General features: G+C 38.5%; 1 protein-coding gene across 6 annotated transcripts in view; it reads right to left on the reverse strand.

Annotated features, from left to right (window-relative positions):
• Window positions 1–18,933, reverse strand: part of RABGAP1L (RAB GTPase activating protein 1 like) — a 422,358-nt gene that overhangs the window by 309,131 nt on the left and 94,294 nt on the right. For all 6 annotated transcript variants that reach the window (XM_089780609.1, XM_075936918.2, XM_089780610.1 and 3 more), the window contains exons 12-13: window positions 16,628–16,721; window positions 8,128–8,278 (exon numbers count right to left, since the gene is read on the reverse strand). In XM_089780609.1, coding sequence (XP_089636735.1) covers window positions 8,128–8,278; window positions 16,628–16,721 — 245 coding nt within the window. The remainder of the gene's footprint in view (window positions 1–8,127; window positions 8,279–16,627; window positions 16,722–18,933) is intronic.

The raw sequence follows: 18,933 nt of genomic DNA on the forward strand, positions 1-18,933 counted from the left end.
TGTTATGGAAAACAGTCCCTTTCCCCGCACTTCCCATTTTCCTGACACAACCAAACCCCGACCTTGCTTTAAGTTAGGAGAAGAGGAAACAGAATACCAAACTTGCTGGTCCTAGCTCTTACCATTTAGGAAGAGTTCTTGAACAAACAGGCTCAGAGACAGACACACACCTCAAAAATATATAGCTAGATGATACCTAAGAAGCCATGCACAATAAACCATTATTATTTGTTTAGCACTAATGTGTTTGGCACTACGCAAATACCATCTCAATGGGTTCAACAGATTAGAGAACACATTTTAAAACAGGTATGTGTGCATTTTTTGTGCATGCCATGAAAGAGTTATGGGCACTCATAAGAGCTTCACACACCAATTCAAACATGCACATAAATATGTACTCAATTCACTGAAAATCTGAGTTTAATTACTTTATTAAAACATAATACAAATATGTATTTATGAGTCACTTCATTCCAACAACTAAGGTTACCCAGAGGAAAACAGGAATGGGTTGGCTTTCCAAGTGCAAAAATATGCTTCAACATTTACCAATTATTTTTAATAAATATTTTCAGTTCATATGGTATATGAGTCCAAAATCTTCAAAGTTACAGAAATATAGCACTACTAAAATAAATAAAAAATCTACTAGAAATGTTGCTAAAACATGAGACTTTTCTATCTCCGAACTTTCAGCACTTATACCACTCACAATATTATTAACTTATACCAGAAAATAACATGCAGTCCTGTCAGTCTGAACAGATACTTGAAATAACTGTCCTTCATGAAGAGTAAAATGTATTATACTTATAAAAGATTGTTCATGCCATATTATGTGAATTCCCGATCTAAGTGTGTGAAGAGAACCATCTTATTCTTTGTCTCCAGGGAAAGGTCGATAAAATTAGAGCAGCAAAATCTGCTATGGATATTGAAAATACTAATATTAAACAAAAATAAAATTGGGCTACCAGTTCCTAGACATAACACCATGATACTAATACTTGAAGGTAGGCTCTCAAGAATTTATTTCACCCAATACCCATGCACTCATTAAAAAAACAATATATAACAGATCTAATGTGATCTGATTAACTGGAATTACTTATACGTTATATTCACCCTTTAATCAGAAAGATAAAAACTTAATTGCCTTAATAATATTTAAATTGTCAGATTTTTTTTCTTTTTTATCTTAGCAAACTGCAAAAGAAAAAAAGCCACCTTATTCATTGTCAATTACAGAAGATTTATATGAGGCTGCAGCCACACCACTCAGAGTGGTGATATTATCTCTAAGGAGGTAAAGAGGTCATGCCTACTCAATATTTAAATACAACTCAGCCAAAGAACACGCCAAACGTCGAAAGAAAAATAAAGTAATGTTCAGTTGTATGTAATTTTTGTCTAAGCAGGTTTGAAAGCACAGCTTGGACAAGATATGGTCTCCAAAGATCCCAAGACAAACGTTCACAGAAATAAGATTGTTATCTTACATATCTTAGCCATAAATTAGTTTGTAAGGATCCCTGTGGTAAATACTTGCTTTATTAGAGAGAAAGTAGTCTATTTAAAAATAATAGCACCTCGCTGAAAAAAAAACCATCATCAAGAAGATGCTGGACTTAAAAATGAATAAAATGTTGCCCACTGCTAGCACTCTCCTATAGGTTAATTTTAGAGACAGGTCACTAAACAGCAAGTTTAATGGCAAGCGAAGCTTTTCAGGACACTAGACAGGAGAAACAGAAAGTGTTTCACTCTAAATGGAAGGATTAATTTAGGCACCCTCAATTGGAAAAAACAGATGAAATGTCCCACACAGGAAAAATTTACCAGAAAGTTGCTATGCACATATTCTTTTCTATAGGTTTTTCTTACAAACAATCTTCACAGGCAGCTGGTGAGCAAACCCCTTTTTAATTACAGTATTTTATTCATTAATTAGTCCCAGAACATTTAACAACATAAGCCTGCATTGTGCACTGGGATTAAAGATGCTTCTCCCTTTACGTTCTAACTTAACATCCTCTATTGCCACTAGAAATAACAAGCTTGATCTATTTAATACCCAAATCCATGGAATCTTTCCATGTTAGAAGTAATCCTCAAATCTACAAGTGAACATTTCAGGGCTATATTTGCATTAGGAAATTAAGATGGAAGCTTCCTAATCGAAACAGAAAATACAAAAATTTCAAAGAACTTCAAAGTAGTCTAGATTTACTCACAGATATGTAAGCTTTGGCCCACTTCCAATTTCCTTCACCTTATATCTTCCAGCTGTATTAGTTAACTTGTTTTTAGAAACATGGAGATTAATAACTAATTGTGTTAAAAGCAAAGTATATTAAATGTGTAGCAAAGTTTTCCCCCATTATACAAGTATAGTTATTAGAATTTGAAATGTTGAAAAAATAAATGCTTGCATATGTTCTTAACAGGTTTACATTGATTGTTTGAGAGCTAATCTTTTACATCAAGCTTTTTGTACTCAACTTGTACACATAATTAACAAGAAAATGCACAGAAATAGCTTTATTAAAACTCTGTTAGCATAAAATTAGTTCAGCTCTGTGGAAGAATGTGCTTCATGAGAAGAGGAACTCAAACTAAGTGCTTTTTAAAACCCCAGGTATGATCAGAATAGAAAGAAAGAAGACATAATGGAAAAATTCTTATCCAGATTCCTACCTAACTCCTGGGTGGTTTGGAATGGGAAATCTACCTATTAGTGATTTATGTGCTTTAATTTTGTCTAAGGGGCATGTCCATTACAGAAAAAAAGTTAAAAAAAAATCTTCCTCCTTCACACTCCGTCTAGAATCTGTTTGTTCCTGCTGTGTAACCATGCTCCCTAACTCCAGACATCACTGATAAAAGTAATTTTTCCCCTTCTTCATATAACATTTCTTGTTTGTATATTTAGTCTTTCTTCTCATAAAGTGTATATATGTTACAAATTAATCCCTTATTATTCCCCTGTTTGGATACTTCTGTCTCAATTGTTCACACAGTGTTGTATAGCATATACTGACAAAAGATGAGGGGCATTTTATATTTTGTTTTGACCTCATTTTTGTAAAACATGAACATTTTAGCCCAAACACCTGATTTATTCACCTAATTTTGCCCAGGTGCCCCTCCCAACCATTTGCCCAAAATCCACTAGCATTCTTTGGGTTAATCTGAGCTATCTACAACCGTAATAATGCTTATAGAAATACATAAGCTTGTTCATAACCTTATCCTAGAATTCCTGAATCAGATTTCAAAATGAATAGTTGCAAATACTGAAATGTCTATACTTTTTTGGTATCAAGGGGATTACATTCAGTTCTACATCAGTGCATTCTGTTCTATTTGCTATAGCTTATCTTGATTTTGCTGCAAGCAATTCTTTTCCGAGGACATATGTGCAAGTTTAATTTTACATTAGAGACCATAAAACCATCTTATTTAAAGGATCTATAAAGGCCTGAAGCCTTAATTCTGAGTTTTTAATTTTCCCATTTAAATTGAGACAATACAAAACAAATTATGGAACCTGTATCACTATAATATGTCTACTAGGGATGTTAAATATCGATTAACAGAATAGTGATTAACCTCATGAATTATTATCGGTTAGTCAACTATTCTATAGTCCCCAGGCAGTGCCGGTCTGGGAAGGAGGTGCCTAAGCTCCCAGACCCGGCACGAGCCGGAACTGAGCCGGGCTACCTGCTGGCTCCTAATACACTTTAAATGAAGAGCCATTGCGGGGTAGGTCCAGGACCCAGTGCAAGCCAGGACTGAGATGGGCTGCTGGCTAGCCTGCTAAAAATGTACTGGCAAGCGATGGGGGGAAAATGTGTGTAGTCTATAGCATTAACCGATAAGCTTTTGCTTATCGGTTAATCAACTCTACTGTTACATCCCTAATGTCTACTGCTCAAAACAGAAAGAATAAACTAGGCAGTAAATCCATTTTGATTAATGAGATTTTAATCAATCAAGAAATAGTACATTTATTCTGAGTTTCCATAACTCCCCTGATCTGTGTCAACAATGACATTTATAATTACTTTCATTCAACTGGCCCCTAACTGAATGGCAATTGCTTACCTCTGTTAATTTCAATTTATGTTTTTTAAAGAAATATGTTCTCCTGATTTGTAATTTAATCTCATAATCAAATTTCCCATAATCTGAAACCCCAAAGAATTTCCAAAAAGGTTGCTTTCCAACTGAATGGCCTGTAATTATGTTCTTGGCCTAGATACAAACATTACACAGTGAGCAAACAGAGCTAATTTTTGGCTGGTTTTTTCCCACTTCTATTACTTTAATTAGTTGATTATATCTAATTTTCTGGGCAAATGCTTCTATTTCCATAGCAAATAATGACAATCATGGGCAGCCTTGTCTGGTTCCCCTAAACATGTCAAGTCGTTCAGAAATACAACCACTCTTTCCTGAGGTTCTCCAGAGATCTCGGTCCATTTTAGGAAATTTGTATTGCATCCACATCCAAACTGATCAGCCCATATTACCTCAAACACATCCTATAATAACAACAATTTAGTTTTTTTCTCCGCATTCTAAATAAATCACTCTGTGTTCTTTTCATATTGTCTGTTAATTGCCTGTCCTTGATCATTTGTTCCTGTGTATGCAGTTAGGAAACATAGTTAATATTTTATCTAGCACCTTGGCAAACAGAGAAATGTGATTTTAAACTGACAGCACCCCATTAAGCAATCACAGAGAACTTCAAAGAACAATAATTCTCTAGATGATTCAATTCTGGCAACACTAATAATAGAACAAGGCAAATTATTATAAGTTTGGGTTTTTTTTTCTTAAGAATCAAGCCACAAAATTTAAAGTATTATGAAACATTAGTAACAAGGAGTTCTGTAGCGCTTAAAGACTAACACATTTATTTGGGCATTATCTTTTGTGGTGTGGAACCCACTTTGTCAGATCTGTATCTGACAAAGTGGGTTCCAACCCATGATAGCGTATGCCCAAAGTCTTTAAGGTACCACAGATCTCGTTTTTGCTGAAAGTGACTAACACATATACTCCTCTGCAACTTGAAACATTAATTAGATGCACCTAGGGTAGGAAAGACTTTAATTTTTATTTAATTTTCAAATACAGCAAGTCCTCTGCAGTGAGATGCCTTTTTATGCCTCAGTAATAGGGCACTTGTGCCTCTTTAAATAATAATTTACATTTATATAGAGTCTTTCATTTAAAATCATTGTAAACAGCTTTGGAAACTGATTATGGATAGGACATTGTGGGTAGGACAGTGCTTATGAACTGTAAACAAAAGTTCATAAACTTTAAATGCGACTGATACCTATGTGCAGGGCTGTCCCTAGAAAAGTGGGAGCCTATGGCAAATCAGCCTCTAAAGGCCCCTTTAACTTTTTTTATATAGATGAAATCTGGTTACAGTGAACATCAAAGGCATTTCCAGGCTACAAGTTAAATATTAATAGCACCCAGATGTATAATCATAATGTAGTTATATTTTAGTTCTTAAATATAATTATAATGAAGTTCATATAATTTTTAAAAAGTTACTAGGGGGCAGCACTGTCCCAGGACTGAGTAATATATGGACCCTCTAGCGAGAGGCAAGTGCCCGGGATGAGGCTGAAAGATCCCGGACTGTGGAATGCTGCCACCCAGTTGCACTCACCCCTTCACCCTCCCCCGGCACCACCTCTTGCCTCTTATCCTACCACCACTGCAGGCCCCTGTCTCTGGGACAACCAGCCATGGGGCCCATCTGGGGACAATCACTGCCACTCCGACGCTGCAGGACAAATCCAAGAACTAACGCGAAAAGCCCGCCACGGGGGGGTCCCAATGAACAGACATGCACACTCTCACAGGTGTGTGTGAAGTATTGCATTTGACACTGAGATGTCAAAGCACAGAGTCCAAAGCAGTTGCCTCCATTTGCCCTATCTAAGAGTCAGCTCTGGCCCACATGCAAAGTGCTGTCTTTGGTGAGAACTAAAATACAACTGACCTGTAGCAAACGACAGGCCCTATCACAGCAGGTGAATCTACTGTATTTAGCTTTCCTGCTTTTGCAGGTTGCTTCTCTGTGTTATGTAGAGAACCAGGAGATATGTCCCTTGAAAAACCAAGTATATTAAAAATCATCTCTCTAATAAGGGGAATCATATTCCTTTCCTGTTTTGAGTTTGAAACCCCCAATCTCACCCAAAAAAAAAACCTGAACATTCACCAAAAAAGGAAAACAAAATGTTAGATTTCAATGTTTAGATTTAAAAGACTATTCTGGTGTCATTGCATGGCTAAAAATGAAAATAACATAATCATTGTATGCAGTCACTAACCCATATGCTGCAATGTGAGAACAATACTTATGAAGTTACTTGACAACATGGTTAAAGAATTTGAAGTATGTTTGCATAATTATTTCTAGGGTGTATGACATTTTCAAAAAATGTGTACATTGCTAGAATTCCAAATTAGAATAAAAATTATTTTAGTATTTGTCATAATTTAATTCATATTAGTGTTCATATATAATATATACCGTCATACTCCAGGGGGCCTCTTTGCCTGGATACAATGATCCATGGCCCAACATGTGAACCACTTGCATTTTCCTATGTAGGTAGCCCTAGTCAGGGGCAGCCCGTGAGCCTAGGCAAGGTAGGCAGCTGCCTAGGGCGCCGCTGGACCGGGCGCCCAATGATGATGTCACCACGGGGCACCGGGGCACCCCGTGATGACGTCACAGCCGTGCAGACAGGGGCACAGATTGCGCCGCCCAGCCTAGGGCCCCAGCTGCTGCACAGAAAGAACAGCTGAACGCTAGCAAAATCAGCAGAGCCTGTGGATGAAAGTTCTGGCAAATACAACAGTGCTCCTTTATATGGGTTCCCCAAGGCACTGCAAACAACTCTCATGCGGGGCACTTACAGTCACAGACCTGTTACATGATGAGCAGGGCTTGAAACCTGGAGATCATAGAGCTGGAAGAGACCTCAGAAGGTCATCAAGTCCAGCCCCCTACCCAAGGCAGGACCAATCCCAACTGAATCAACCCAGCCAGGACTTTGTCAAGCCAGAAGCAGTTCCTGCTGAGACACTATCTAACTAAACGTGTAAAGGGTACTTAACTACTATCTAATAATGCTTAGAAGTATTTACCAAGGTGCACAAGTTTAAACAGATAAGGAAAAATGCTAACCACTAGCAAAGCAAAGGACAGGGGCACTCCAACTGATTAGCACTGGTGAGGTAAACTGAGAGAACACAGGGCTGGTGGTAATGCCCGATAACCTGCAGCATGAACATCGCAGTCCATGGCGCACCATAGCCAGCCCTACAGGTACTCTTAAGACAAAGGCTGAAATGGTCAACCAAGTGGGCGTATGCACACCTACAACTGACAAACAAGCACTCAAAGAATGACTGATCTTTGACAATGCACAGAAGCTTTGTAACTTACACCATGATTCTCAAACTACAGTTTATGGCCATCAGTTATCTAAAAGCCTTTCCTGATAATCTGCCTGATTAGGTAACCCATGCAGAAGAGGCACTGTGATATGGAGAGGATTGGTGATCCATGAGAGGATGCTCCACTCCAACAGTGGTCCACAGAATGAAATGTTTGCAGAACCATTGCTCCAGATGACCATGCACTGGAAATCATGTGTTCAGAACAGGCGCCAACTCTCTTAATTCTTAAATATGCTTTTCAATATTTTATATACAAATCCTTTACCAAGATCATATTCTTTCAATAAAGAGACAAAATTAAAATATTCTGCAATTGGAGGCTGATGTTACCAAGCAAATCTTAAATAAGAACCAACACTTTAGAAACAGGGCTATACAGTGGTTGTTATCAAGGCAAGCAGAAAGTTAAATGTCAACCATTACCATGGATATAGGTCATTGGTTTCTATTGTTAATTAATGCCATCCAGCAGCTACTCACATTAGGAGGTAACGTTTATTAATCACAATTTCAATTTTTAAAACAGTTCTGTAACCCTTGCCACTTTGCAGCCCCACAAACTGAAGTTCTTCTATCTAGCTTACTCTAGAAAACAAATGAATAAATAATGTTTACCTTTGTGATAAGAATTCTGTATTTGTCCAGCATAGCCTGGTTGTCATGGCATCCTGCTAGCAACTGCCAAACCTCCGCCCTTAGTGCCTCTGGAACTCCACTCTTCACCAGTGTAGATAGTCCTTTTGGTCGCATAGTAAGGTTATTGTGCCTGAGAAAACAAATAAGTGTTTACCTCTTCTATACGAGGAGACAAAAAATATCCAGTATGAGAAATACATGGAAAGTATTCTGAATATGGGTGTTATTCCGAAAAGCAGTCACCACTCATTCAAACCATAAACATTTATTTCATAGCTCATATTTGCAAGTACTTCTCAAGTTACTAGCAAAACTGCCACAAGAATGTCCAGAGCCCTGTGTAGATGCAAAAATGTATAGCCGCATCTGTAGCCATAAAAATGAGCTGAAGATATGTGCACTGGCATCTGTGGATGCAGACACTCCTGGATATAAAGTGGATATCTGCAAATCTGCAGGGTTCTAGATACATAATTTGTACCTGCATCCATCTCTGCAAATATGAGTTGCGAATACCCACATCCGTGGCTATGGATACCGGTGGATATTAAGAGGATATCTACAGATTTGCAGGACTCTAAGAATTCCTACCAGGAATGGTAACAAAATTTATTCAATATCCACAAACAAAATGTGCTCAGTGCTCAAAAGGTCTATGAGTAGAGAGATTTAGTCAAAACTAAGAAAGTGAAGAAGTGAAGAGGGAGCAAATCTAGACACTGATAAATGAAATGCATTGCAGGCAAGTTGAACAATCTGCAGTGAATAGAACAATTTGACTATTTATACACATAGATGAGCTCAAAATTAACTAACTATTTAGGAAAAAGATGTAGTCATCATGGAAGTTCAATTAAAACATCTGCTCAACATACCACAGCAGTAAAAAAGACAAATAAAATACACTAGGTTTTATAAAAAGTGGCATTGTGAATATTTTAATACCTTTATTATGGAGGCACTAGTTACAGCACCATAGTTAAGGCTGAGTTGTGTTTTGCATATAAAACAGGGATTTAATCTCTTTGTTATATATGAAGAGTACACTGTGTTTCCACCAAATTACAGCACTTCCTCTCAATACTGAATTAATTTTCTAAGAATTTAGAAGTAAATCCATTAATAATGGAGTTGAAATTAATTTAAAGTGGATACTTAAAAAAAAATTAGCACTTCTCTATTAGACTTCTTGTCCACTGCTTTTCCACTGACTGCCACTCCCAGTCTTGAAAATGGAAAAGGTTCACACAGGGGTGGGACATACCTTTTTTTTTTTTTTTTTTTTTTTAATTAACACATCATTAACCTATGGAACTTACTTCAAATATTGAGGGAAAGGACTTATGAGAATTTTAAAAGGATTGCATGAATGATAACATCACTAGTACCACTTGCAATTACATTAACTTGATTGGTTTGATTGACTATGACATATCAATAATATTTCACAGAAAAATCCCACCCAACCAGTCACCTAATGTTAGGATGCCCCATTGGTTTTATCTAGCATGGCAATTTCCAAAAATACAGCAGGAGATCATTCTCTGAATTGATTCTTTGCCTTGTATACATTAGGCAGCGTGTCTACACTGTGCTCTTCTTTCAGCCTTGTGTGGTATACACACACACACAAAGCCCCTCCCATCCACAGATAGGTATATGTGGAGGTTGTGACAGTAAAACACAGTTTAGGTGAGTAAAGAAACCCCTGAAGGATATAGGCACATACTTGAGTATATAACCTACATGGCTCACTTCTCACCAAAAAGTCCTGCGGCACCTTCTAAACTAACAGATTTATTGGAGCATAAGCTTTCATGGGCAGAGACTCACTTCATCAGATGCAGCACAAAAGTTTATGCTCCAAATAAATCTGTTAGTCTACAAGGTGCCACAGGACTTCTTGTTGTTTATGCAGATTCAAACTGTATGTCTACACTACAAAGCTAATTCAAACTAACAGCCGTTAGTTCGAATTAACTTTCATAGCATCTATACATACAAACTGCTAGTTCGAACTCAATTCGAACTAGCGGAGCCCTTAATTCGAACTAGGTAAACCTCATTCTACGAGGACTAACGCCTAGTTCGAATTAAGTAGTTCGAATTAAGGGCTATGTAGCCACTTAATTCGAACTAGTGGGAGGCTAGCCCTTCCCAGCTTGCCCTGGTGGCCACTCTGAGCCAAACCAGGGAAACTTTTCTGCCCCCTCCCGGCCCCGGAGCCCTTAAAGGGGCACGGTCTGGCTACAGTGCTTGTGCCAGTTGCAAGCCTGCCAGAACCCAGCCAGCAGACCCTGCACCTGGCACAGGATGAGCCAGCCACCCGCTGCCACCCAGCCCTCTGCCTCTTCCCAGGACCAGGCTGGTGACTCCCAGGAGCCTACCCAGGGCCGCAAGAGGGGGGCACCCATCTGGTCTAGTGCAGAGATAGTGGATCTCATCAAGGTTTGAGGGGAGACCTCCAACGTCCACAACCTCCGCACTAGGCACAGAAATGTGGCCGTCTAGGGCAGGATAGCTGCCAGCCTGGCCACCAAAGGCCACATGCGAACCCAGGAGCAGGTTTGCATGAAAATCAAGTTGGTCCAGTGAGACCCCCAACCCTGAGCCCTGAGCTTAGAACATAAGAACGGCCGCACTGGGTCAGACCAAAGGTCCATCTAGCCCAGTAGCCTGTCTACCGACAGCAGCCAACATCAGGTACCCCGGAGGGGATGGACCGAAGACAATGACCAAGTGATTTGTCTCGTGCCATCCATCTCCAGCCTTCCACAAACAGAGGCCAGGGACACCATTCCTACCCCCTGGCTAATAGCGCTTCATGGACCCAACCTCCATGAATTTATCTAACTTCTCTTTAAACTCTATTATAGTTCTAGCCTTCACAGCCTCCTCTGGCAAGGAGTTCCACAGGTTGACTATGTGCTGTGTGAAGAAGAACTTTCGCTTTTTAGTTTTAAACCTGCTGTCCATTCATTTAATTTGGTGTCCTCTAGTCCTTCTATTATGGGAACTAATGAAGAACTTTTCTTTATTCACCCTCTCCACACCACTCATGACTTAATATACCTCTATCATATCCCCCCTCAGTCTCCTCTTTTCTAAGCTGAAAAGTCCCAGTCTCTTTAGCCTCTCTTCATATGGGACCTGTTCCAAACCCCTAATCATTGTAGTTGCCCTTTTCTGAACCCTTTCCAAGGCCAAAATATCTTTTTTGAGGTGAGGAGACCACATCTGTACACAGTACGGAAGATATGCCGTACCATAGTTTTATACTTCCCCTCCTCCTTCTTCCCCAGCTTCCCCCTTCCAGCTCCCTCCTCTCAGGTTTCCACCTCCCCTCTCCCACCCTCTCTCTTTCCCTCTCCCACCTCCTTTTCCCAGTCTCCCCAGAGGTTAATCCCCCCCTCCAGTTTTGTTAAATAAAGAGAGTTTCTATTTTTGAACATACGTGTCCTTTATTTTTTACATCAGGAAGGGGGGCTAGGGAAGGGTAAGTGGAAGGAGGTGAGGAAGGAATGGGACACGAGCCCCTGATGGGGAAGACTGGGGTGGCTCTGCAGGCTCCTCGGGGTAGAAGCTCTCCTGCAGGGCCTCCTGGATCCTGACAGCCTCCCAATTGGCATCCCCGGATGGCAGCCGGGCTGATGGCTGAGTGCTGTGATGTGCCGAGTGTGGGCGCTCAGGGCACTCCAAGACAGGACTGCTTTGCTGTCCCTCATTGAGCTAGACAAGCAAGCGGTGAACCCTGAGACTGTCTGTCCGGGGTGGGGGTCGGGTTCCTTTAAGCACAGCCCTCGGCTAGCCTCAGGCAGCAGCTCCACACGCTAAGTCCTAACCTGATGTCCTGCTGGCACTGGTTCTGGCCAGCCTTAGCTTCGGTTCAGGGTCCACTCAATGTGGACATGCCAGTTCAAATTAGGAAAATGCTAATTCTAATTAGTTTTTAGGTCTATATGCACTAATTCGAATTAGCTTAGTTCTGTAGTGCTGTAGTGTAGACATACCCTAACAAGGCTACCCCTCTGATATTTCTCACCAAAACTGTTCCTTCCTGTCTACAGTGCTGTTCTTAGCAATGTAGTGTCCTGCTGCTGGAGTCCTTCCTTCTAAATGGGGAAGCTCTTGTCAGCTGCCCACTCCTGCTGGAGCTCTTCCCCCACAACAGGGCAAGATTTCAGCAGCAACTGAAAGCAGCAACAGTAGAGACAGGTTTTGGCAGCTCCTCACTTCAGGAGGCCTTTTCTTTCCACAGTGGAAGACTACCACCATGCCAATTTAGACAAAATGCTAGCAGGCTGCTGGAGTGTTAAAGGGCTGTGCTGTGCCAACAAACTTTTTACCAATGTTTAAAATAATAATCATGGTTTTCAGGAATTAATGAAAAGGAAGACAGACTTCTATCTCAAACCTATCTACTTTGCGATATTCTCCAAAGAAGCCTTTATTTCTTGTAAACAGTTGGAAAACAAACTGTTTTCAATGACTGATCATAAACAAGAACATTTTCTGTTTTGTTGAAAATTAAAAATCTCACTTCAGGATAGGTCATTCAATCTCCACCACTCCAGTCGGGCAAACAAAAGACATAACTGTCCCCTTCCTGTTTTGTATCATGTTTTATGGTGGGTCACATGTGACTAATGTATTTCTCATAGAAGAAGAAGCTATTATCCAACAGTAATATTTTAAAGGTTAGATATTTTAAGCATCTTCAAAGTAAGGAAATTTCTATTCAGGAGCAAATAAGTGGGTGTGAACTGAATCTCAAATGCAAGTAACACATACAGTGAGCATGAACTAGTTAGTGTCATATCCATACCCATAAGAAAGTAGCTCAAGATGTGTTTGGTAATTATTTATATATTGCCATTGCTACGCACAAACAATAAAATCCCTGCCCCACAGACTTTCTAGTCTAATTTAAACTGATAAAGATAAACAAGAACCCACTAGGCATGTGGTAGGAAGGGAACAAGAGAAAAAAAAAGAACTGAATACTATTGTCATAAAACCAAACAAATAACTGTCTGTCCCCCGAATATACAAAGTTTAAACAGTTTGAAATTGGTCGCTGAAGCTCATCAATTCTGAAGCAATAATTCCCTCAGCTCTGGTCTATAATAGAGAGTTATTTCAAAATAATCCCCCTTATTTTGAAATAATAAGTGGAGCATCCACACTACCAAGCCTGTTATTTCAAAATTTGCAGGACTTGGGAAATTTGCAGGCCTGAAATCTGGGGTTGGTTATTTCAAAATCTGTACTTCTGCTTTCCTTGGGGAATAAACTTATTTTGAAATAGTTATGTGGGGAGCTATTTCAAATTTAGTTATTTCAAAATAATTTCCTAGTGCAGACATGCGCTCAGATACATGCTTTACTTTCTAGTGTGCTTTCCACACCTGCACATTTAATTAGTTTTTTCTTTTTTGGGATACTTTACAGAAACCACAGATGACAATTTTTCTTTGTAAGTGAACATAAAGGCCTACTTAATTCTGACCTTTTCACATGTAGCTAAATTGAAGAAAAAGCTAAGATGGTACGTTTTGATATGCATATGGACATGCACATCAGTAAGCAATTCTTCATTGCCATCAGGAAGAGCACACAGATAATAATCTACAGTAATAGCCAACAGAGCTGAATACTCTATGTACTAGCAACATCATATATTTCCAAGCATGTTCATTCTAGAGCACTGCATGCACAGGATCATAATGGATTTGTTACATAAATACTTAAGTACATTCTTTACTGCACAGATCGCACTTCATTTTTATAATACTAAATAGTTTAGTCTGTATTATAAAATTACCATGCAGTCAAGCAAAACTCTGTTCCTTTGCAATAAGCAACTCTTCAGGAATCTGAGTCTGTCTGGGAAATAGTTTAAATTATTTATATTCCTTGCTGTCCGTTTTACTGTAGAAAATACATACATATGCTTTTTATTTTCTCTGTTGCCAGATGACCCTCTGCCATCTGTTTGGCTATGGAAACAGCTTTTTGTTATTTGAAAAAAAGGGGGGGAAGCAAAGCTTTTCTTCATTATATCGACAGTTTGGCATTTAGAAAGGACCTGGTCTTACGGCTGCTAGTGGAATCACGTCTTTAATTTCTTACAAAGTGCATTATTATCTTGGCTACACTTCAGCAGCTATTATTTAATAGGTCAAAATACAAATACATGATATTATCAGAGATGTCAAGACCATATGATTACAGCCAGGGAGGAAATAACAAAAGAGCAATCAAAATTACAGTTGCTATAAATACTTTTGGTTAAAGAGTTCTATGCATGGCCATTATATTTGTAAACATCAGAAGTTATTATCTGCATCTTTTTGAGCATTCAGCTGGTTGTGACAGAAGTTCAAATAAAAAAAATAAACCTCATTCTAAGATGTGTTACATACTGTGACTTATTAAATAAATAAGAAGACATCATTCCCCTCTATCTTCACTGGTGTTTGTTATATCTTATTTTAAGGTTAGATTTTTTTCCTACTTATCTTTTGGAGGGGGAGGGGGAAATCTCTTACAGACTACATCTATGCAATTTTTCTGTCATGTCAGTCCACTAGTTTACAGTAACATAAAATGAAAGGTAGCAATTAACAGCAAAGTTTTTATCTTCTACACAATAAGTGCACCAAATCTCAAAATGGAAATGTTAATTTCTTACAGACGCATGTATCTTCTTTCAGCATATGTTGTAGTGGTTGGCATATTTTAGGAGCTTATTTTATTTGAACTATTTTTAATTTTCAAACTGTTACATTTCTGATCAACTGTTTTAATGCTATACTTTTCAAAAAATCCTGGAAAGACACTGTTATTCCTCAAAAGTTCAAATACTGAACAGGCCAAATCCATCAGTGGAATTCTACTAAAGCTGAATTTGGCCAATGGTATGTTAGCCTTAATCCATTTCTTCCTACCCCTCATTAACTGAAGCCTTCATCAAGTCAATCTGGGGCTCCACGCACACTTCCAAACTCCCTCCCCGTGTCTGAGGTGGTGGTAGCAGAGAAGACCATCCACACAAGGATCGTGTAGGGCAGTGGACAGTCTACCCTCAGAGTGCTAGGTACTTTACCGAAAAATAAAATACCTACAGCACCCTAAAGATCTTACACTTTAATAGCAGACTTGATTCAGCAGCTGAAAGGAGCAAAAACGGATACAAGATAAGGAATAAAGAGTCAAAATAAGGTAATGAAGATAATCTGGTCTGGTGCACACATCTCTTGCTGGTTCCTTAATACACAAACTTTGCTTTTCTTCCCATTTAGCCAAAAGTCCCAAAACTAACAGTCCATCCATATTGGCACTCTCCATGTAGCTACGTGATTCCATTTTTATTTGCACATGCATGGGCAGTATGTACTCTACTTATTTGCAAAACTGTTTATATTACAGTCTTCAATTTGCAGATGCTCATAATGTTCTACTTCTACATTATGGGCTAAGATTTTCAATGCCTGGTCTTTATCTCAACAGGATTTTATTTTAATTTGGGGAAAATTCTTCAGGTCATTTTTGAATTGTTAAAATGTGAAATGAAGATTTTTATCAGTGCTTGGAAAAAAGCTGCAATCTGTTTTAGAGAATTTCTAAGATATGTCACCAAATTTTACCTTTTCATTATGCCTTTCATGAATCCCAGATTGCCTTTTTTTTAAAAAAAGAGGTTAATATGCATTTCTTTACCTAGGAGGACGAAGTGCCTCTAATATATAAAACCACCATTTTAACGTTCTAGCCTTGTGTGAATACATATTTGAAAGTTAACTTGGCATTGAGAATTTTGCAAAAAATATATTTGATCAAATTTAGTTTTCAGTAAGCAAGGCAATTTGAAGTCTATTATATGATTTATCAATAAAAAACAAAAAACTCTGCTTGGCATCTGAAAAACAACAGATCAGCGTCCTCTTAGGATACTATCATGTATAGGATCAACAGAAAGAATCAATACCAATGCAACCGTAATTCACAACATGTAACGTCATAAGGAGAAAAGATTTAGGAAAGGGAAAATCTAGTACAAATGAATAAACTGGTCTATAAAGCATTTAAACCAGATGAGGGGGAAAACATGAAATGAACCATTGTGAACACCCAAGATTGAGGAGAATAATTAGGCAAATCAAGCTCTGAAAATGCAGTAACACAGGGACCAAGGTGTTAATGGAAGTACTGGGAGATCCTCAGAATAATTGACAGTTAAAAATACAAGTGCTAATTCTTTATGAACTGGGCTTAAATGCATGTTTTCATATGGAGCATTTTTACTTTTTAATCATAACTAAAATATTCAAGGGGTTTTTTTTAATGGAGAAAGAAAATTTAAATTTAAACCTAGAGAATGTTCGACCATGTATTGTTTTATGTGCTGTTATCTGCTCTTCTGGAGAGTGAACAGGTTCAGTATTTAAAAACTCTACATGAAAAAAATATTTTTTACCATCTCCCCAGTAATTCTCCCCAGGAATATAAGACTTTCTCGGGACAATCCTTAGATACATCACCAGTACCACTTGAGAGTTCGTTATCGCTCTCTGCAAAGAAATAAAAACATGCACAGATTTACCAAAGAGATAATAGATTTTTTTTAAATAACTTTTTTTCCTGACAAAACAATTATATAACACTACAAAGACAGAAAATACAACTGAATATGGAAAGCTTCAGGATTTGGGCGGACGAGTGTAAGATGAAATTTAAGACGCAGAGATTTAAAACAACACACTTAGGGCATGTCTTCACTATGGGACAGATCAATAGGGCAGTGATCAATCCAGTAGGGGAGTGATTTATCGCGTTGAGTACAGATGTGTCAAATTAATTGCCGATTGCTCTCCTGTTGACTCTGGTATTCTATCACACTGAGAAGAGCAAGGGGAGTCAATCGGAGAGTTTTTTCTGTTGACTCCACCTGGTAAGGACCCTGTGGTAAGTAGAACTAAGACATGTCGATTTGAGTTATGCTACTAACGTAACTCAAATTGCATAACTTACGTCAACCTGTCCCTGTATTGTAGACCTGCCCATAGGAAAGAATACATAACAGACAGATTAGGGAACTATTACTTAGAAAGGCATTAAGTGAAGAAATTATCTGTGATACAATTAATAAGAGTACTACTGCCAAATAAAAGACCATTCCATTTCCAGGTTTTACATACTGAGAAATTTCCCATCAGCTAGAACAGATATTAGTCCTTTACATTGTACCACACCCAGAATAATATGCACAGTTCTTGCCTCAGGAACTCTGATTACATCTCACAGGGGCAAAAAGGCATCTTACTAAAATGATCTACAGAGGAGCACTAATAGCATGACTTGCAAGCTGAAATTATATGGGAAGTTAGAAGTGAAAAGGCAATCTCAGTAGCGTTAAGGGTAAGTGGCTTTGACTGAGTTAAATACAGAGGTAAAATGGATGTCATGAGTCTGTGAATCAGAAATTATGTTGAAGATAAGATTACAGGTAACAGTTTCTAAACTGCTTAAATTAGGAGTCTAAGTCCCATTCTGCAGATGGAGGACTGACATGTAGAGTTTTTAAGTTACTTGCCTGAGGTCACACACTGTGTCAAAGTTGAGAACTGAACTTGGATCTTTAGAGTCCCAGTCCAGTACTTTAACTACAGGAAAAACCCCTCTGTCTCACACGGGAATATTTCACATTGCTCTCACCTGACTTCCTCTAATATGCAGAATGATGCTGATGAATTTGTGGCCAGGGTAGGGCCAGGTTATCCTGTCACAAGAATCAAATTATAGGAGACCCTTGTGGTTCACATACAGAGAGAAGTTACATCTATACAGCAGCTTTATTTCTAAATAACAAAAGGCGTGTCTACACACCAAGCCATTATTTTGAAATAATGGCAAGATGAAGGACTTCTTACTTCGACTCCAGTAACCCTCCTTTTACGAGGAGTAAGGGAAGTCAAAGGAAGATTGTTCCTTTGACTTCCTGCTGTGTAGACGGTGTCAAAAGTTGAATTAAGCTATTTCATCTTCACACAATTGACATAGGTGAAGTTGCATATCTTAATTTGACTTTTGCCCTGCTATGCAGACGTACCCTGAAATATCAGAGCAAGCACCATCACCAAAAATAAACACGATACAAAGGAGTCACCATCTATACAAACTTTTTCTTGGTCCCAACCACTGAAAGCACAGATTTCCAATTATACATTTACTAGTAATCCTGGATCTTCAAGCAAAATCTTAAAAGCAAAATACAAATAAAATATGGTTACATATTTGAAGCTAATATGTTTTTTAAGAGAATTGGCACTGAGCAGCCCAATCACCGTTCTTTTGTACCTCTCTGGCACCCCAAAGGAATGTCTGCCGTGTTCCTGTTATTCTTGTATGCCCAAAGTAGCTAAGCATAGTTCAGAGTAGGTCTGCTTATGCTTTAAATTTTGACAGAGGGCAAATTATCCCAAGAACCTACGGAGCACAAAAAGATGGCTTAAAGCAACTTTTGCCCCACAAGGGTGTGATGAGTTCAGACACACTCTTAAGATTCTTCCAAAATCCTTAATTTTCAACACTTCATTAGAAACAAGTTGATTTATTGTTAGCAAAAGTATTTCATGTAGAAAAGGTTCTCTCCAACATAGTTGCATGAATTCTCTCCTAACTAAAGCTTTATCACAGTCACTCTGACCCCAGTTACAGGTTCCTAATTAATAATCTGACCAGTTGTCATGTACAAGACATAAATGAAAATATATTAATCCTGGA

The sequence above is a fragment of the Pelodiscus sinensis genome, chromosome 9, assembly GCF_052426305.1.
Source record: "Pelodiscus sinensis isolate ZL-2025 chromosome 9, ASM5242630v1, whole genome shotgun sequence".
In the NCBI taxonomy this organism is placed as follows: Eukaryota; Metazoa; Chordata; order Testudines; family Trionychidae; genus Pelodiscus; species Pelodiscus sinensis.